Below are 21889 nucleotides of genomic sequence, written 5' to 3'. Positions count from 1 at the left end.
ACTTTTTGTGATTTATGTCTCAATTTTGTGATTCTTAATAACACATTACTATAATGCTGTTAATCTGTTTGTTGTTATAAATATTTTTTACTGTAATAATTGCATAATTTTACAATAGGCACCAAATTATAAATAACAGCTGTGATTATATTTTATACTGATACATTTCAGGTAAGCATGGTCTAACATGGGGCTCATTACTGTATCTTCCATATGCTATTATTCCTCCAGTCATGATTTTAAGATTGAAGTATCAAAAACAGGCTTCTCAGGTAATTTTTTATTTGTTAAATAGTTAATGTTGCTAATATTTATCTGCATTTCAGTATCAGTTTAAAACAAGGTAAAATGCCATCATTCAAAATTATTTTATTTGGAGCATTAGAAACATTTCCATATTTGTTTAAATTCAAAGTACCTTTTGTTCTTAATTTATAATGAGTTAAAAAGCTTATAAAGAAATTGCATTTAACTCTTATGAGTATATGCATATATATACACTGTGCTGCCACTTTATTAGGTACACTCCTGCTGTGCACACAAATGATTTGTCCTACAACGTTGCAAGTCACATGACCACAGTTGTCGATATAAATGCAGCAAAACAACCTTTGTAGTATCGGTTAAGCGTATGTCTTCGACATACGCTTAACCGATATGCAGAAGACAAAGCATCTCTGAAACGGCAGTTCTCCTGAACTTTTCACGCACCACAGTTTCAAGGGTGTATCGAGAATGGTGCAACGAACAGAAACATCATCTCAACAGCACTCCTGTGGAAGAAAATCACTTGTTGATGAGAAAGGTCAGAGGAGGATGGCTAGAATTGTGCAAGCAAACAGATGGGCCACAATGTCACACATAACATCAGAATACAACCTTGGTGCGCAGAACAAAATATCGCAATGGTTCACTAGTCGCACTTTGTCGCAAATGGGCTACAACAGCCGACGGCCACATCGCGTGCCTTTGTTATCAGTGGAGAACAAGAGAGCACACCTCTTGTGTCACTTCAACACCAGCACTAGACTATTGAGGGTTGGCAAACAGTTGCTTGTTCTGACGAGTTGAAGTTCCTGGTGCATCATGTTGATAGAAGGCCCAGAATTTGGCAAAAACTACATGAATACCAAATACAGAGGATGCGGAAAGGTCAGAGAATGACCACCGCATATCCCCGGAGCAATATGGCCTTAGCTGCTAATGCTCCTAAAAACTAAATAACAACATGAATTCATGGACCGTTCATGTCTAACGACCACTGTGCAAGGTGGTGGGAGCAGTGTTATGGTGTGGGGGAATGCTTTCTTGGCACACGTTGGGTACATTGATACCCATAGATTCACATCTGAATGCCACATCATACCTAAACGTCATTGCTGACCAGGTGTATCCGTTCATGTTGACAGCTTATCCTCAGTCAGATGGTTACTTTCAACAGGATAATGCGCCGGTGCTCAAAGCCCGAATCACTATGGAATGGTTCCAGGAACATGACAATGACTTTTCTTTACTGCAGTTAGTGGCCCACTTACTCTTCAGATCTCAATCTTATTGAACATCTTTGGGATGAGCTGGAAAGAGCTGTTCGCTTCGGATCTCAATCTTATTGAACATCTTTGGGATGAGCTGGAAAGGGCTGTTCACTGCAGGCCTTCACCTCCGTTGAATCTCAAGGAACTGTGTGACACACTCATGTCTGCATGGTACTCCATTCCTGCACAATGTGTTCCGCATCTTGTTCACTCCATGCCTAGATGAATTCAGGCTGTTTTGAAGGCTAAAGGAGGCCCAACATGCTACTAGTTAGGTGTACCTAATAAAGTGGCAGCACTGTGTGTGTGTGTGTGTGTGTGTGTGTGTGTGTGTGTGTGTGTGTGTGTGTGTGTGTGTGTGTGTGTGTGTGTGTGTGTGTGTGTGTGTGTGTGTGTGTGTCATATGAGGAACTAAAAGAGTATGAATGTATTTGTACAATTTGAAGGTTCTTTCAATACATTATCAACAAATGACAACTATATATGTACAGATTGTCTTGAAATTCTGCAAGGATGTGATGCCATTAATTACTTAATAAATTTACAAGTTAAATTATACCCATTTTAATATTTATAATATTTTCAGAGATCTGCATTGCTTCTTATGGAAAAACTCAAAGTAAATTATATGTATTGTACTGTTGGAGTTCAAAATGTTTAGAATGGTGATTTTTTTTTTTTTTTAAGAAGAGCACTAAAATTTTTAATTGTATGTTTAAAATATACAAATCTACATTCTCATAGATGTAGATTTCAAGTTATTTGAAAACATGTGTTAGTTTTAGAATAAATAGCACCTTGAAAAAAAAAAAAAAAGTCAGACATTTTAAATAGTATTTAGAAATTATACTGCTCTTGTTAACAGTCCTTTGCTTAATGATAGTTCCGTTATAAATAGTGCTAAGTCACAAAGTGTTAGATTCTACATATGAAACTAATGACACAGGCGTGCTCCTCATCATACGATTTTCGCACGTGTGCACAGAAGGTTACGTGAGACTGGTTGTTTCACGAGAGGTACCATGAATCAAGAGTGAACGACAAGAACGCCAGACAATGAGGAGAATGTCCTACGTCTTGCAGAAGGCAATCCAAGTACGAGTACTCGAGCGATAGGCCAACGATTGAGTATTTCCCAATCCACTGTATGGAGGATACTGTCAACAAACCAAATGAATTCATACAATCTGCAACGCGTCCAATCATTGGAGCCTGCAGATTATCCACTCTGGAGGACTTTTGCTACTTGGTTTCTTCAACAGAAATGGTTCGCAAATGCTGACTTCCAACGGGATCGCTGTTCATGCGACCTCCCGTTCAGCGTCCTCTACTGCATGATGAAGGCATTTCGGACCCTGCAATGCTATGTGATTCCGATTCGTCTTTGTGCCCCCTACACCTCCTGCAAGTTTGTTGCACTGGTAGTGAATCACCCTGTATATAGATTGTTGGAATAAGTTTCCACCAGGTGGTGTGGAAGTGGTTTGTCTGAATAAATTTAAAAAATTAAAATATTGGACAAATCATTAGAAGAAATTGGAAAATGAAGTAGATAAAAAGGATTTTTAAAATTATTTTTTGTCTGATGCTGTATAAACTTTGTTTCCTATTTGAAAACCATACAGCATTTGATAATACTATATGGCTTTCAAACACACGTATACATTGTTTTTCAAATACAGACCTAACAAATATGTCATTAATACAGAGCACAAAATTGTAAAAAATTTGAACCAGTGATACAGAAATAAATATATCAATTTATTAGTCGCCCATGTCAAATAAAGAAATTATATTATAAGGCAAGACACGACATGGTCAAGAGGGACTTACATAGAAATTAGTATATAGTCAAACCTCCCAAATCTGGTTACCTTGTGACCTGACCCTTGCAGAGGTATGGACTAAAGAAAAAAAAAAAAAGATGGAATCATTGCCTATGAACTCCCTCATACAATTCCTTCCCACCATAAATGTAATTTCCCCTCCTCGTCAATATAAAATTTCTCTGCTAATATTAATCTCAGATCTTCTAGATCTGGGATTAATATGGTGGTCATTCCAAAATTTCACTATGAACTTGTGGTGTATCCAACTGTATCCTTTCATCAGTTGTCTTTTTTGGTCAAAACATATTTTTGGTCAAAACTAAAAAATAAACTCACCATTATTGAAGAACTTTCCCACTTCACTTATTTCATTGTAGTTTCTCTAAATGAAACTTGGCTCTCTGATGGTAATTGTGATTTATTGGTGCCTTCTCTTGGTAGCTATAGTTGTTTCTTTAATTACAGGTATTTTTAAGAGGTAGTGGAGTGGTGACAAAGCTTAAATTTGGCTGTGTTGCACGTAAGAAAGTGTGTTTTGCTTATTTTTTGAAGCAAGGTTTAAAGTGTTTTGCTGCAACATTATTAATTTATACTTCCCTCCTAATACTTACCTCGAAGTATTAGGAGGGAAGTATTATAAATTATAAATTCATTATAATTAATTTATTATAATTCATTATAATTAATTTATTATAATTCATTATAATGAATTTATAATGTGGATAACAACACTGGTAAGCGTCTTTTTAGGTAGTTTAAGAGTTGGCAGTTAATTGATTTCTTCATTACTTTAGAAAGAGTAGAAGTAATTATAATGGGACGATAATTTGATGGGAGGGATTTGTCACCCTTTTTAGGAACTGGCTGGATATGAGCAAATTTCCAAGCAGAAGGAAAAACACCTTTGGAATAAGAAAGTGAAAAAAAGGCGGCAAAGAACAGGAGTAAGTTCAGGGTTTTGAGAACAATTGGAGAAATATCATCAGGAGCTTTCTTAGCATCAAGATTCGTCAAAATCCTTCTGACTTCCTTTTGACAGAAGATCACAGGGGGCATTGAATGGAGTGTGTTGGGAATGGTGAGAGGTGTTTTATCAAGATCATTAATACATGAGTTGGAATTAAAATGGGATGCTAGCAGGTCAGCTTTATCCTTGGCTGAAGTGACAACAGAACCATCTGGTTTTGACAGAGGTGGGAGTAGAGATGGACAGAAGTTGTGGCCAATAGCTTTGGCAAGAGACCAAAATACTTGGCTACCACTAGGGCAAGAAGCAAGTTTTCTACTCTTAGCCTGTTCAAAATTTGGTTGGACTGATTAATAACTGCTTTAAAGTTGCAAGCTTTGGTGTAGGCAGAAAATAAAACTGAAGAATTGGAAATAAGCCAATTACGATATCCAGCATTCTTCTCTTGAACAGCCTTAGCACATTTATTGGAAAACCAAGGTTTAGATAAAGGATGAGATTTTAAAGTGGAGTGTGGAATAAAGGATTCCATTCCTACAAGAATAATTTCACTGACACGATCTGAGCAAACATTGACTTCAGAAGTTTTAAAACACCAAACCAATCAAGGAAAAGAAATCTTGCAGGTCATCCCATTTTGCAATCTTGTAATACCAACCAACACAAGGTTGGGAATAATGAGATAAAGGCTCCATTGGAGAAGAGACAATTACCAGGTTGTGATGTGAGGTGCCTAAAGGACCACTCACTTCGACCATGTACTTAGAAGGGTCGTTTGTGAGAAAAAGATCAAGCATATTGGCTGTATGGTTAGGATTGTCCAGTATTCTTGTAGGTAAATGAACAATCTGTGCAAGGTCATTAGTAATTGCAAAAGCCTCAGCATCTCGACCAGCTGTTGTTGGTGTGACTAGAAACAGGGCCGGCGTAAACTTTTGCAGGGCCGGGTTCAAAATTTGTGGGGAGCCAAAAAAAGAACACCTAAATCAATTATTTATTATAAACACATTATTACATATTATATAGGATCATAGAATATTATTAAATAATTTTTCTGGCCTTTTTCGTTGCAAAGTCTTTAATTACTTCATCAAAATTTATGGAATTTGCTACCTCGCTTTCGCTTTCGATAGACAAAATAGCCAGAGATGTAAAACGTTCTTGGCTTACTGCAGATCGAAGGTAATTCTTAATTAATTTTAACCGTGAAAAACTACGCTCGGCTGAAGCTACGGTTACTGGCGTTGTCAACATTATTTGCAAGGCAATTAATAAATTGGGGTATGCTTCTGAAAGATTGCTTTTTATCATATATTTCATTGTTTCATTGTGTCATTGTGGACAATTATGCCAGAAAATTGTTCGAGTCTTGACAGACTCGAACAATTTTCTGGCATAATCGTCCAGAACATCTTGATTTCTTCATATACATCTGCTCCATCTATATCTCCTTCTAAATAGAGATGCAAATCTTGACAACATTTGAATAAATGTTGCTCATCCATATTTACGATTTTACTCATATACAAAAATCAAAAATGTTTTCATGGTTTTCATATAATTCAAACCTATTTTGAAATGATACTAATGCAGTATCTATTATCGTCAGAAAATAATTCACTCGGAAATTTTCTTCATCGCTGATTGTTGACGACTCATCTGCTCCTTCGTAATCAAAAACTTTTCTTCTTTTACCTCTGTATGTAGACTTAAGATTAGGTATTATATTTAATTCTTTTGCAATATCTTTTGCTGTGGAAATGGAATTCCCAATCCTTCGTTTCTATATTTTTTGAAAAATGCATTCAGTTCTTTTAAATGCTTTGTGGCCATATCTATATGCATTTTTTTGGTTCTGCAAAACTTTACTAACAATATTGACCTTAGATAATATTTCGTACCAAATGATGAGGCTAACTACAAATTCAAATTCATTTATTTTTCGGACAATGGACAAAATTTCACTTTTTAATTTACAGTCGGATATGTTCGTAGCAACTTCATTGAGAGTATTTCGAAATTGGGGAAGTTGGAAGCGAACAGCTCTTACACTATTAAAACGACATTCCTATCTAGTATCTGATAATGGGTTAGGAATAATTTCTTGAATATGTTTTTTTAAAACATCCCAACATGATGTTGATGCTGCAAATGTCGTATGCATCTTTTGTAAAACACCAAAAAAGGTTAGAGCGTCAGGTGAAGATTTTGCTATGTCTCCAGTAACAAATTCAAATTACCATATTTCCCCATGTATAAGACGCACCCTTTTTCGAAAAATTTGCAGTCTAAAAACTGGGTGCGTCTTACACAGTGGTTGTAAATTTTTTTATTTGCATTTCCCGCTTTTTCATGCTTGTTGTCTTTGCGCTCATTGTTTTGCACTTGTTGCCAGTATATTAGGTTACGTTCTGCCCAGAAATGGCTCAGAAAAGATTTTCGTACAGTGCTGAATTCAAGTTAAAAGTGATCCAGTTTGCAAAAGTGAATGGAAATCGTGAACGTAAGTTTGGTCCTCCTCCAACTGAGAAAACAATCTGAGACTGGCTACGGGAAGAAGGAACCCTACTGAAAATGCCACGGCAAAAGAAGGCCATGAGAGGCAAGTCAGCAAATATCCTGATTTAGAGAGGGAATTGAAGATATGGATTGAAGAGCAAAGGGCAATTGGAATTCCTGTGTCCACAAAGATGGTTCAGCACGAGGCAAGAATTGTTGATGAAAAAGAAGTTACTGATTTCAAAGGAGGACACAATTGGTGCTTCAGGTTCATGAAACGGAATGGGCTAAGCATGCATACATGCACCATACTTGCCCAAAAGATACCTGAAAGCTATGAGCAGGTCCTTGAATTTCGTTGTTTTGTCATTCAATGTCGGAAGACACATCAGTTTGAGTTGGGACAGATTGCAAATATGGACGGTCCCCCTTCAATTTGATGTCCCAATTAACAGAACTGTTGATAAGAAGGGGGTGAAAACTGTAACTGTGAAGACAAGTGGACATGAAAAGAGCCATTATACAGTTGTTCTAGCTTGTTGTGCCGACGGAACCAAGCTGCCTCCTATGCTGATTTTCAAACACAAAACAATGCCAAAGAAAACATTCCTCAAGGAGTGATTGTCCACGTTCGTGACAAGGGCTGGATGGATCAGGATGGGACGAAGATCTGGTTTGAGAAAGTTTGGAGCAGGAGACCAGGTGGGCTCTTATGCAAACCTGCCCTATTGGTGCTTGATCAGTTCAGGGCACACATAACAAAAAACACAAAGAAGATTGCTGCAGAGCAAAAAACAAAACTTGCCGTCATACCTAGAGGCTTTGACATCCCAGCTCCAACCACTTGATGTCAGCGTTAACAAACCCTTCAAAGCTGCCATGAGAGACGAATGGAACCAATGGATGAAGTCTTCTGGGGGGCAATTTAACACCAGCAGGAAGAGTGAAGAAACCAACTATAGGAGAAGTTTGTACCTGGGTGAAAAGATCCTGGGATAATATCAAGATTGAGATCGTTGTCGAGTCATTTAAGAAGTGTGGCATTTCAAATGCTATAGATGGAACTGAGGATGAGGCAATATATGAAGACAGTGATTCGTCATCAGACACAGATGAGGACAAGCTAATGGATGGGAGTTTTGACAGTGATGAGGAGTTATATAAATTTTATGATGAATAAAACTTTACTTCAATAACTTTATGTAATACATTTTTTTTTTTTTTTTTTTTTCAAATTTCGGGCCTCAAAATTAAGGTGCACTTATACATGAGAAAATACGGTATGACTTCCGCATGGTACATAAAATGCTTTTGCGTGAGTTTTCACGCAATATATTTGCTTGTACTCCCTGATATATTCCCCTCATGTTGGCGCCATTGTCATATCCTTGACCACGACAGTCAAATAAATTTAATCCCATATTGCCCAAAATAACCTTGATTGTTTTGGAAAGTCCTTTTCCTGTTGTATCGTGGACTACTTCAAATTTAATAAAACGTCCTTTTATTTCAACATCATCATCATCTGTTATACTGACGTAACGAAAAACAACTGACAATTGTTCTTGGTGGCTCACATCTGGAATTGAATAATATTTTGCTTTCTTTATTGCATCTATAATTACTGTTTGTATTTTATTTGCCATTGCACTTATTAATTCATTTTGAATTGAATGGGATAATTAATGGTATCCTTTTATGGCTGTTCTAGTTAAATGATCATTTAAAACTGGGCAAATTTCGCAATTAATTCAATTAAACCCCAAAAATTACCATTGTGTGGTGAGTATAAAGTATCGGAAGTTCCTCGGAAAGCTAAATTATGTTGGCCAAATATAAAATAGATGCAACTATTCTTCGAAGAACTTGTTTCAACGTTCAGTTTCCAGTTTTAAACAAATTTCGAATTCTTTATCAATTAGGTTGTCAATGTGGAGATTTTGCTCTGTTTGAAGCCATTTGTTCATAGCTTGTAAATGTATTGAAGATCATTCGTACATTGTGATTCGCTGAGTTAAATGAGACCAATCACAAAATCCATCTGTCCCAATGAAACATCACTTGTAGAAAATAATTTGCAAGCGAAACAGTATATCTTATCTTTAGACTTAGAATAAATTAGCCGTCTTCGTGTTTTTCTTTGTCCATTCACTAATGTTCTTGTAAAATATGGTGTAGAATAACTTCTTTTCTGTTCATTTTTAGGGAAGTTAAATTGTCTGACTTGTACAGGACCATGTTTAACTATCAAACTTACTATTTTATTTGTTCTTTCAGTTGGCCACGTACAGGATCTTCAATGTCAAAATTCCTATCTTTTTCTTCCTCAGGACGGTTTTCAGTATTTTCACAACTATTGTTGGTGGAAAATTCAATCGTTTCTCTATTATTGATGTCTTCCATTTTTTCTTCGGGGTGGTTTACACAATCGTTCATAGGAAATTGTGTTGCATTTCTGTTGTTTTCAAATTCATCTGTTTGATCTGTATACGAGTGTTCTTCAACGTCATTTGGTCGTCTTGTTTCAATAACGTATTTCATAATACTGTTTGTTTGATGCTTAACATAATCATCTCGCTTCTTCTTTCTTTTCAATTTTTCACTTCCACCCATGTATTTTCTTCCACGATCTCTATCTCTGCTAGCCATACTGGAACTGGATACTAAAAAAATTACAATTTACAATTTAAATTAAAAAATAAAAATGGAACTTACCGTAAAAAATTTATAAGTAGCAGCTATCAGCAATAAATCTCTCACGTCACAACACAACTAATTAATGAAATGAATAAATAATCATAAATGCAACATGTAATGCATAGTGCACGTGCCCAAAAGACCAGTCATTCAGTTGTATATTTAACTGATCATCATGATGTCACGATATTTAACTGATCATCATTTTGTTCGTCATGTATTTTAAATACATGACGAACAAAATACAGTATTTTGTTCGTCTGGTCGTAGATAACGGCATACTGTTGCGAAGTGATTTTCTAGTAGGTTGAATGGTGGCACCGTCGTTAAGTGACATGGAAACATCAGGGAAGTACAGCAGCAGAAAAAGTGCATGTATTTGTAAGTTGCAATGCGACGCCTTAGAAAGTGCGGTTCCGGGGAATGCGCTGAACCCGTCTTGAACCCGGCGCTGACTAGAAAATGGAAGCCAGCTGGAGTTGTGGACATTAAAATCACCAAGGAAAATTACCTCACTGTTAGGAAAGTTGGACTGGAGAAAGTCAAGTTGCAAAGAGAGGAAGTCAAAGAGCTCCAAGTGATTAGAGAACGGTAGAGCAACACATGAATTTGACACAACCAGGTAGAGAGATTTTGAGCCAGAGAAGATTGAAGAGAGGAGATTCCAAATTACCAAGTCTCTGACAGGAAATATCGGAATGAACGTATGCACAAGTACCATCTTTGAGGCAAAAGGAATCATACAGCGAATAAATCAGTCTGTCAGCAATCCAGATTCTTTTTATTCTTAGAGTCCAGGTTAAGTGAAAAGAATCTGTGACACCTTGCACTTCATTTGCTTGATATAGGTTAAAGAATTAATCCCTTCTACTCTAAGTAGGGGTCTCTTGTGTTCTGTACTGATGGAAATGGTTAATAAATTAATATAAGATCATATATAACAGACCAGGTGTTATATATGCTCCATCAGAATGGAGATTCTTCATTAACAGATCAATATAATGAACTTAAAAGGAGTACTGCTATATGGTGGGAACACATTACCCTTAGTTGTAGTAGGCTGAAATTCTTCTTAGAAAATATGAATGATTGTGATCATGAGGGGATAGTTTATGGTGATAATTGAAGGTGCAAACCAAATCTATTTTTACATAATTTTATTTTTTTAATCCTATGCTAGTAAAAATTTTCTTAATAGAAAATTGTATATTTTATTATGTAATATTAAAAATAATTTCATTTATTTTTCAGACAACTCTCTTTCCTCAGCTGCTGAAGAATAGACCATGGGATGTAATTTTTATTTTGTATCTGTTCCTGGCTGGTGCTGTGGCTATTTTTCGTTCCTTGGTATTTTGTTTTACTTGTTATTCTTGTGTTCTTATTATATGTAATGATGAATATAAAAAATTCATAATATACGTGAAACAGATTATTGTACAGGGTCTAATAGAAAATATTATTATTGTTAGTAGTACTGACAAATGATGCAAAGAAGCAAGCTTATATAGCATTAGCCACCTCATCTGTCCCTCCCCTCTAATAATATACCTAATTCTTCTTTAAATTTATTCAAATTACCCATTTCCACAATACCAGGTGGTAGTTTGATCTGTTACTTGTTGGCTGAAATCAAATATCTGCACAGCTATCCTGCAGCCATTTCAAATTAAGTTTGTGTTCCTGTGTGTGCATTGCCTGAGAAAAAGTAAACCTTCATTGTTAAGTTTATTCAATCCATTTGAAGTCTTAAACACATCAGTTAAATCTCCTTGCAGGTGCCTAGTTTCCAAGCTGTACAATTTGCAGAACCAAATTGTCTTTTGTGGTGCCCCTTTGTTTTTTTTTTTGACTAATTTGGTTGCTATGCTCTCTACCTGTTCTAAGTGATCCACAACTTCCTTAAAATGAGTCTTTCAGCCCTGTATGAAATGTGCAAGATGTGGCCTCCATTGCCTTAGACAAATGGGATAATCACTTCCTTATCCCCACTGAAAAAAAAAATTCCTGTATATCATGGACAAAACCCAGTGAGCTCTATGGCAACCTATCTGCACTGCTCAGAGAACTTCATATCTGACTGCACAATTATCTACAGGTCTTTTTCATTCTCAACTACCCTGAGTATGGTACTACACGTTTGTACATTAATCTGGGATTACTACCACCCATATGCATTACCACGCATTTGTCAATTTTAAACTTCAGTTGCCACTTCTCAGCCCATCTGCCTAATAGTTCTGGATCTTGTTGCAGCAGAATATGCTAAATACTGTCAACAACCACCCTGCCAACATTCATATCATCTGCAAATTTAGACGTTAAGCCTGATGTCCTTCATCAATATCATTATAAATATTGAAAACAGCAATGGGCCCAGCACCGAACCCTTGGGGGGATCCACTTGCCCCAGTGACAAATTGATCCAATTTGTATAGTAGTCTTTTGTGTGGAATAGTGTCAAAAACTTTATTAAAATCTAAATGTATGATGTCAGAATTATTATTTGCATTCAGAGTTCCATTGTTACTGCATCATAGGACTAACCAGATTGGTCAGACAGAATTTCCCCTAAGCAAACACATGTTGTGATTTCCATATAATTCCATTTCTGTTAAGATGATTCTGCAATACTTCCCTGGCTCCCAGTTATAACTTGGTGTACTTCCCTAAAAACTTCTTCACGCATGAATATAGATGCAAAATATTTATTTAGTTTGTCAGCTATCTGATCAGGATCATCAATAGTTATTCCATTGATATCTAGTGGACCAATATTGCTCATCCCTTTCCTTTTAGTATTAATATAAGAAAAGAATTCTTTGCTACTTTTCTTTTGCATTCTTAGCCAAAGACTTCTTATAATCTATCCTCACTTTCCTAACCTTCTTAGTGACCTGATTGTAGACTAGTTTGTACTTGCTGTAGGATTCTATGTTCCCTACTAATTTATCATCATCCCACAAATTTTTCTCTCTGCCACTACTCTCATCAGTTCATGTGACATCCAGTTAGTTCTAAACTGTGAACTGCATCTCTTAGTTGGTATAAAAAGTTTAACATTGTCAATGATTCTTCTTCTTTTGGCGTTATAACCCAGGGTGGGTCTTAGCCTTGTCAACGATGTTCCACCAGTAAGTCCTCCCAGAAGTCAAACTTCTCCAACTTCTTATTCTCATGGTCTTTAAGTCCTCTTCTATGTCATCCATCCATCTTTTCTGCGGCTTCCTCTTGCCCTCCCACCAATAGGTTTCCATTCCATTATCCTCTTAGTTGTTCTGCTTTCATCCATTCTCATAATATGTCCCAACCAGGCAAGTCTCTGGCTCTTCACAAATCTGACAATATCCACACCCTGAATAAGATTGTCAAGTTCATGGTTCATTCTAATCCTCCGGGATCCATCAACGCCTTGTACAGGCCCAAAGACTTTTCGCAAAATTCTACTCTCAACAACTGCTCATCTTTACTCGTTAATATTTACTTCCCTGAATTCCTCCCATTTAGAATTTGCATTTGATAACATTAACAGTTTGCCCCAGTGAAAGGAATTTAAAAATTAAGACCACTGTAACTTTATGAAAATAAAATTCCTTCCCAAAATACCTTGACAGTAGTTATATCTTCAAGTATATCCCACGTCAATATATTATGATCACTGCCACCCAGTGGTTCTGGATATTCTTAATGCATGATGAGTCACTGCTGAAAATCAGTTCAAGAGTACTGCTTCTTCTTGTCCTCTCTGATATGTTACTGTAGAAAACAGTCATCCAGGAAATTTCTGCTACTGTATGAGTGGCCAACCCACAAGTTACAGTTAATATCAGGTAATTTAAATTCCCCCATTATGAGACATTATGGTATATTGGCTCACTCTACCTGTCTCTGCAGTTGTTTGTTATACTTATCACAGTCATTTGGCCTATACTAGACCCTTACTCACATTTTAGTTTTCCCAATGCTTATGTCACACCAAACTGTCTCAACATTACACAACAAAAAATCAACAAAAAAAATTCAAAATGGTTCATTTTTTTGATACTGCCTATATTTTAAAACTTTTCTGAGTACAACTGTGAAAAATTCATGTTCTCTATTAAAAATATATATTTTCAGTTAATTTTTGAAAGTTAAAACTCACTTTAGATGTGTCAGTGAGCAAATGCAAATTTAAAATCCCACCCTTCAATCTATGTTTGATTAGACCCAAGCAGATCAGTAACAAGAGCACTCATTGCATGAAACATGAAGCTTGCATGTAAACATTTTGATTCCAGGTAATAATAAACTGGTAATAATAAAATGGTAATAATAATATTACCATTTGGAGGAAAGTGTGTGATACTAAAGTGAACTTACTATCAATAACTGTTCATGACATATATCAATGAAAACATGCATATAATTAGCTTTAACTTGGTGAATTTTTCCTAATTGTGCAATAATTAACAAACATTTCAGGATTTTTTTTCTGCAGAGAATTCAAAAAAAATTTTCAACAAGTATTAGGAGTTTCAGTTATGTGGATGGAGTAGATGAAGCGCAAATTGCTGAGATATTGTCAAATCGACCCTGTGTGACTAACACAGGGTTAATTCTAATTGATATTCTTTACTGATACATTTATAAACTTTGAAATGCTAATAATAGGAAACTGCATTTCAGTTTAAAAAAGGTAGGGACTACCAATTAAATAAATAATAACAACTAAAGAAATGTAGGAAATGCTGTGGCCTTCAAAAGTCTGCTCAGTTGCTGCATATTGAAATCTTCCTAGGCCAAGGACAGAATCCTTTAGCTGTAGGCATTAGTTCATGGATAACATTAGAAAGGGATTAGCTCTGAATCAATGAGAAGCCAGGTTTGAAATTAATGCCAGGGTTAATGGAATTTATGGAACAGGCCTCAACCAAGGTAATTAATGGATTGGGAAAGAGTTTAATACTCTTACATCCTATAGTACTATTCCAATTTAAATTAATTATTATTTCCTGCTTTGAGATTGATTGCATATTTTTAATGTCATATTACTGTAATCTAATTATTCACTATATTTAGTAAACTTATTTCCCTTTTAATGTATAGCGTGCATTAAAAGGGAAATTACTTCTGAATCATCACCTGCTAATAATTTACTATACTTGTTGTGCTTGTATTTGATAAGTATCAATAAAAAAAATTTAATAAATAAAAAAATAAATATTTTGTTTTCTCATTCAGCATGGGAAAATTATCTTTATTTATACTGTATGTATTGACTTATGTAAAATATATATAGCTTTTCTTGTTCATAGATATATTACATAATATTAAAATCGAGAAGATTTTAATAATATTTAATATTATGTTTTCCTTTTGATTTCTAAATAAAGGGTCTCTTTTTTAAGTTACAAATATCAGATTTAAAACCATATTCATACATTGAATTTATGTTTATAGGCAGTTTTAGAATCTGATATCTCAGTAGTCCAGCAATATTTAAATAGTGTTGAACCTTACCTAGATCTTAGGGATCCTGCTCCTTTTCCAAAAATGCAAGTAAGTTTAAATGTGTACTTTTTTTATTAGTGTTTTGCTGTTTTCATTTTCTAAGTTTCATATATAAAGTTCAGTGGTGGGGTTGAAGAGGTAGACTATTGTAGACAAAAGTTCCAAATTCAAAATTATTGTGCACTTTCCATTGGGATAATTAATTACAAGAATTTTTATTGTGTGATTAGGATCTGGTGTTCTCATATTTATGCAAAAAGCAGTGGCACACCATTAGTAATTGCAAAATACTATGCATTTCAGCAGCTGGATCCATGTAACAAGAAAATCCATGAAAATCCATGTAACTAGAAAACTAGGAAGCCAGCTGAAATTGTGAACATTAAAATTATCAAGCAAAATTACCTTACTCTTAGGAAAATTAAATAGAAGAAAGTCAAGTTTCAAAGAAATGAAGTCAAAGAGTTCCAAGTGATAAGTGGAATTGGAGAATGTTAGAGACAGTCAAATTTGACAGATGAGGTAGAAAGATTTTAAGGCAGAGGAGATTCCAAATTAAGAAATCTCTGATAAGGAATATCAGAGGAGATGCATGCATTTCTACCGCCTTTAAAGCAAAAGGAATCATTTAGTGTAAGGTGAATGGGCAACCGAGGTGTATAATGGTTGAGGCAACTAACAATTGAAATTCTGTCCAAAAAACTAAGTGAAGCCAATTGTAGGTGAAAATAGACATCTCTGATATTCAAACTGAGACAACATTAGCATTAGTTAAGGCATATGATGCAAGAAAGAAAGCTTATAAAAAAAAAAAAAAACCTTCCCATTTCATCCATCTGGTCACTTAAAATGTATGTCTAGTTCAGCCTGAAATTTATTTAAGCTATCAATTTCCACAACAACAGATAGAAGTCTGTTCCAGCAATCAACTACCCGTTTGCTAAAGGCAAACTTCCGTACATCTGTTCAAAAACTGTCTTTCATCAATTTGAATCTATGCCCCCTCAAGTTCTTAGTCTGAACAAGTGGAAGTATCCTGTCAGCATTGAGCCTGCTCAAACCATTCAAAGCCTTATACACCTCAGTCAGATCACCTTGCAGGGACCTAGTCTCCAAATGCTGCAACTTGCAGAATTTAAGCCTTTCTTCATAAGCGCACCCCTTTATTCCTCTCACCAATCTTGTTGCCCTTCTCTGTACTTGTTCTAGCAACTCTATATCCTTCCTAAAATGAGGCCTCCAGACCTGTATGCAGTACTCAAGGTGTGGCCTGACCATTGCCTTATACAAAGGTGAGAACGAGAGTAGCCTTGTGCAGACGAAGTTTTTACTGCTCCTGGAATAGAGAAGTTTTTTCTGTTTTATTAGCTTAAATTGGCATATTAACTTATTTTCTAGAGTAGCTTTATATTCCTAGTTACGATACTTAGTTTAAAGTTTAACTTAGATAAAGATTTTGTAGGTATTACTTAGTATCGGTAAGGGTATCAAATCCACGTGTTACAATTGCAGCTCCGCTGAACGAGACATTTTTTAGCCATATTTAGCCGCTTTATTGGCCAATTGTTATATTAAATTATTTTCTATAAGTAGCTTATAGACCTAGTCAGGATCCTTAGTTTATTCTGAATTGAGACAGCGAGATTTGAAAGTTAATTAATACTTAAGTGTCCGTAGATTTACCGTTCATAACTTGCCACCATTGTTATACGATACAACATTATATCCCAAACTAGATAGCGTAAGCTTAGTATAGTAAAGTATATAATATAATATTGTCAATTAATCAGTAAAATCTATTAATCTTGTTAAACTTCATTGTCAATTAAATTGAAATTTTTAAATAAATACATATAACAACTTAGATTACAAACGTAACATAATTAACTAATACATAACTTGATACGGAAGTTATATAGACGGAAATCATAGATAATACTCTATACTGAAAAATATATATAGCGTTATAACTGTGTTTCAGTTCAAAATAACCCTATACAAGTTTAGGGTTATTTTGAACTGAAATTAAATCGAAATCATGACTCAGACCAGAGCAGCAAAGCAAAAGGCTCAAGCCAATGGGAGTGCTCTGGCTCAGGGGAAACTGAGGGAGACAGTTGCCCTCTGAATCACATGCTTTTAAAATGCACTGCTTGCTTGATGATTATGGAGCAGTTGGGTACGGGACATGATATGCCCATGGGGGATGTCTTTGTGTGTGTGCGCACGATGTAAGGCGTGTAAAGAAATCAGGTGCCAACTCAGCATTGTTATGGGCCTATATGACAGCTTGAAGGACAGGGTGGATGCCCTCAAAGGATCTAAATTGAGGGGCCATCAAGCTCACCTGCCCACATCAATGCCAGAGCTTGCACTTGTTCATCACGCAACACAGCGGCAACCCCTAAGGCAGAATGCACCGGTCCAACAGGAACTAGTAGTTGTTGGTGACTCTATTGTCAGGGAAACAGGGAACAAGCTTGGTAAAAAGGATAAGTGGAACAAGACCAGGGTATGTCTGCCAGGGGCAAAGGTTCATGACGTTGTAGAGCGGATATCATCTTTTAAGGCCACAAAAGGTGATATAGTTGTACACGTTGGCACTAATGATATTAAGAGTAGGAGACCAGCAGAATTACTTAACAAGTACAGGACACTGTTGAAAAAAAGCCGTGAATTCAGGTTGAATTTGAAAGTGTCTGCAATTCTGCTCAGACATGATAGGAGGGATTATATGATGAGAGCCTTGTCGATCAATTCGTCCCTGGAAAGATTGTGCAAGACTCAAGGGGTAGAATTTTTTCAGCCTGGTCTGTACTTGTTAACAAGAGAGACTACTTCTACAGGTATGGGATACACTTAAATAGAAAGGGTGCAAGAATATTTGCTGATACTATCGAGGCAGTGTTAGGTGTGTCGGAAAACTTCTAGCTTGGGGGCATACAAGGACTAATAGATTAACAGGCCACTGGCAGAGGTGAAAGTGATTCTTGCACTGCTTCTATTGGAATGAGCAAAAGCCTGGAAAATAAGATGTGGGATATTTCAATGACTGCTGGGAGTCATTGTGGTACAAGTAAACACATCGGTTGTGGCATGTATACTTGCGTGTACACCAATGCTAGAAGTTTGGTAAATAAATTTGATGAATTTGAGGTATTGCTCAAAATATCAAAAGCAGATATTGTTCGGATATCAGAGATGTGGTGTCACACAGATATAAGGAATGCAGAACTGGAATTTGGGGAGTAAAATGTGTGCAGAAAGGATAGACAAGATAGGAAGGAAGGAAGGAAGGATTATGCTATTATTTAAGAAACACATAAAATCCAAGGAAGTGAAGGCAGTTGACATCACTGGACAGTGCAGTGTCGAGTCAGTTTGATGTGACATAAGCATTGGGAGATCAAAATTGAGAGTAGGAGTGTGCTATAGGCCTAATGACTCTGATGAGTGTAATAAGAAACTGTACAGGGAAATAGAGTGGGCCAGTAAATCAGAGAGTCTTATAATGAGGGATATTAATTTACTAGATATTGACTGGAATTTATGGGTTGGTCACTCACACACTAGCAAGGCTTTTGTGGAATTATTGGATGAGTGTTTTCTACATCAGTATGTTTGGGACACAACTAGAGGGAGTAATACTCTTGATCTGATTATCAGTAGTGATTCTTTTTGCATTAAGAATCTGCAGATAAAGGAACCACTAAGTGGCAGTGATCATGGTGTACTGAAGTGGGATTTACTCAAAGAGGTAACTACCATCAGGGATAAAGGGATGAGTTTTTGCTTTCGTAAAGGCGACTACGATGGTCTGAGACAGTATTTAAATTCTATATAGTGGGACAAACTGATGATGTTACCAACAGCAAATTCAAAATGTGAAGCATTCCAAGAACTTATCTTGGAAGCTACTAAGCTTTACATACCAACTAAGAAATATTGTTCAAAGTTTAGGCCTAAATTGATGTCAGATGAACTACTGAGACATATGGCAGAGAAGAAAAATGCATGAGATTCATATAAATTAATGGGTGACATGGAAGCCTATGATAGATATAAGTTAGTCTGTAACCAGGTCACAATGGAGATTAGGCAGGCAAAGGCAGATTATGAGAAATCCTTGGCAAAGGATGCAAAGAAAAACAGAAAAGAGTTCTTTACCTATGTAAACTCTAGAAGGAAAGGAATGAATCAGATTGGTCCACTGGATATTGATGGTTCAACAGTTGAGGATCCTGCTCAGGTGGCTAACAAACTAAATGAGTATTTTGCATCTACATTCACACATGAGGAGTAATTCAGGAAGGGGAATGCCAGAGGTGAAGTAAACTCTGGCAGTGAGCTAGATGATTTTGTAATAACTGAGAGGAAAGTGGAGGAGAAATTGTCGAGGATAAACATAAAAAAGGCACCCGGGGTGGATGGTATGTATCCAGTTATACTAAAGGAGGGAGCAAAGAAAGTAAGCAGACCCTTAGCCATAATTATGAGAGCTTCTTTAGACTCAGGGGAGATACCCATAGACTGGAGATGTGCAAATGTGACCCCAATTCACAAAGGCTGACACAAGTAATTATAGACCTGTGAGTTTAACTTCTGTTCCAGGAAAATTAATGGAGGTACTGGTTAAAGAAGCACTGCAGGATCATCTAGACAATACTTCAGTTTTAGCTCGGACACAGCATGGTTTTCTTAAGGGAAAGTCTTGCCTGACCAATTTGATTGGCGCCTCTGCAGCCAGGTGGGAAGGAGCAGCAGTGCGTAGCACACGCTTCTTGATTAGACCGGGGTTCCAGCCCATCACCACCAAATACGGGGGATGCGGAAAGGTCAGGGAATGACCACCGCATATCCCGGAGCAATATGGCCTTGGTTGCTAATGCTCCTAAAAACCAAATAACAAACAACAACAACAGACCAATTTGATTGGATACTATGATGCAGTCACAAAAGAACTGGATGCTGGGAATAACTTTAATATTATATATTTGGATCTTAGAAAGGCTTTTGATACTGTTGCACATGGAAGACTGCTGCACAAATTGGAGCAGTGTGGCATTGGAGGCAAATTGCTGCTATGGATAAAGGGATGGTTGTGGGGGAGAAAAAGTACATCACCAAGGGTGTCAAGACTAATACTCAAGATTTCTAAGAGGTACAAGCTAAAGATTATAATGATTTATGCACCAACATCGAGCCATGATGATGAAGAGGTTGAAGAAATGTACACTGAAATTGAGAGTCTTCTAGATGAGCAGAAAACCCACTACACTATTATTATGGGGGACTTCAATGCTAAGGTTGGAAAAAGGCAAAACAGCGCAGAAAGAGGAACTATAGGAAATTTTGGAATTGGTGAAAGAATGAAAGAGGTGAAAGACTTGTGGAATTTGCAGAATCTCAAGCACTGTCAGTAATGAACACTTTTTTCAAGAAAAGGGTGAACAGAAAGTGGACATGGAAGAGTCCAAATGGATTAACAACTAGTGAAATCGACTTCATCCTCACTAACAGAAGATATATTGTGAATGATGTTACCGTCCTGAATAAGGTAAATGTTGGAAGTGATCACAGAATGGTAAGATGTACACTTGATATAGATGTAGGAAAGGAAAGGAAAAAACTGACTCGAGTAAATAATACAAAGGGCTTTGAAATAACAGAGGAGGAGAAAGAGCAGTATGTACAGAAACTTAAGAACAAGTTTGAGCTTCTGCAGACTGCTCAGGACCAAGATATCGACCAGGAATATTACAACTTTCTGAAAGTGATAAAGCCCAAGAAACCTATAGGGAAACAGAAATCCAAAGAAGAAAAAATTAGTCAAGAAACACTTGTCATGATGAACCAAAGACGACAAATGAAAGCAAGAAAAACACTGACAGGGAGAAAATTGAGTATACTGAGTTATGCAAAGCCATTAGAAAGAGACTCAGAGAGGACATAAGAAGATTTAACGCAAGAAAAGTAGAACAAGCATTAAGGGAAAACAAAGGATTTAAATCAGCAGCCATGAGCAGTAATACAGAAAGACAAATGATACTGAAACTGAAGAATAGCGATGGTGTACTTATAAACAGCAGAGAAGGCATAATTCAAATAGCAGAAGACTACTATAGAGAATTATACAAGGAGCGAGGGAATGATACCAGCAGTGGGGAAGATGGATTGCAAAGTAGCAACACATACGACATACCCGATATTCTTCCTGATGAGGTAGAACATGCATTGAAGAAAATGAAGAATCGGAAAGCCCCGGGGGAAGATGAAGTTACTGTAGAGTTGTTAAAATTGGGAGGAAGAGACATAACACAAAAACTGGCAAGGCTCTTCACAAAGTGCATTAGAAAAGGTGTGATGCCTAAGCAGTGGAATAATGCAATCATAGTTTTGCTGCATAAGAAAGGAGATAAATCAGAAATTGGAAATTATAGACCAATTAGCTTGTTATCCCATATCTACAAGTTGTTCACAAGGGTCATTACTAACAGATTAGAAAGAATACTTGATGAGAATCAACCGAAAGAGCAAGCTGGCTTTAGGACAGGATTCTCAACTATGGATCACCTTCACGTAATACACAGCTAATAGAGAAAGCAAATGAATATAAAACACCATTATGCCTGGCATTTGTGGATTATGAAAAGGCATTTGACTCCATACAGCATAAGGCAATGTTTCGGGTGCTGGAAAGACAAGGCATAGATACTCCATATATTATGATTTTGAAGAAAATATATGAGAGTGCTACATCCTTTATTAGACTAGACAAAGACAGTAGCAAATTTAAAATCGAGAAAGGAGTTCGACAAGGAGACACAATATCTCCGAAGCTGTTTACTGCTGCCCTTGAGGAAGCTTTC

At 36.4% G+C, this 21889-nt stretch overlaps 1 protein-coding gene across 5 annotated transcripts in view; it reads left to right on the top strand.

Moving 5' to 3' along the window:
• The window catches only part of LOC150089226 (transmembrane 6 superfamily member 1-like), a 160042-nt gene that overhangs the window by 100804 nt on the left and 37349 nt on the right, over positions 1–21889 (top strand). For all 5 annotated transcript variants that reach the window (XM_090390388.1, XM_090390385.1, XM_090390384.1 and 2 more), the window contains exons 5-7: positions 172–272; positions 10779–10877; positions 14970–15068. In XM_090390388.1, coding sequence (XP_090246514.1) covers positions 172–272; positions 10779–10877; positions 14970–15068 — 299 coding nt within the window. The remainder of the gene's footprint in view (positions 1–171; positions 273–10778; positions 10878–14969; positions 15069–21889) is intronic.

Source organism: Mastigoproctus giganteus, chromosome 2 (assembly GCF_048544385.1).
Source record: "Mastigoproctus giganteus isolate SK-2022 chromosome 2, ASM4854438v1, whole genome shotgun sequence".
Classification (NCBI taxonomy): Eukaryota; Metazoa; Arthropoda; class Arachnida; order Uropygi; family Thelyphonidae; genus Mastigoproctus; species Mastigoproctus giganteus.
This window is presented reverse-complemented; position numbering and strand designations above follow the sequence as displayed.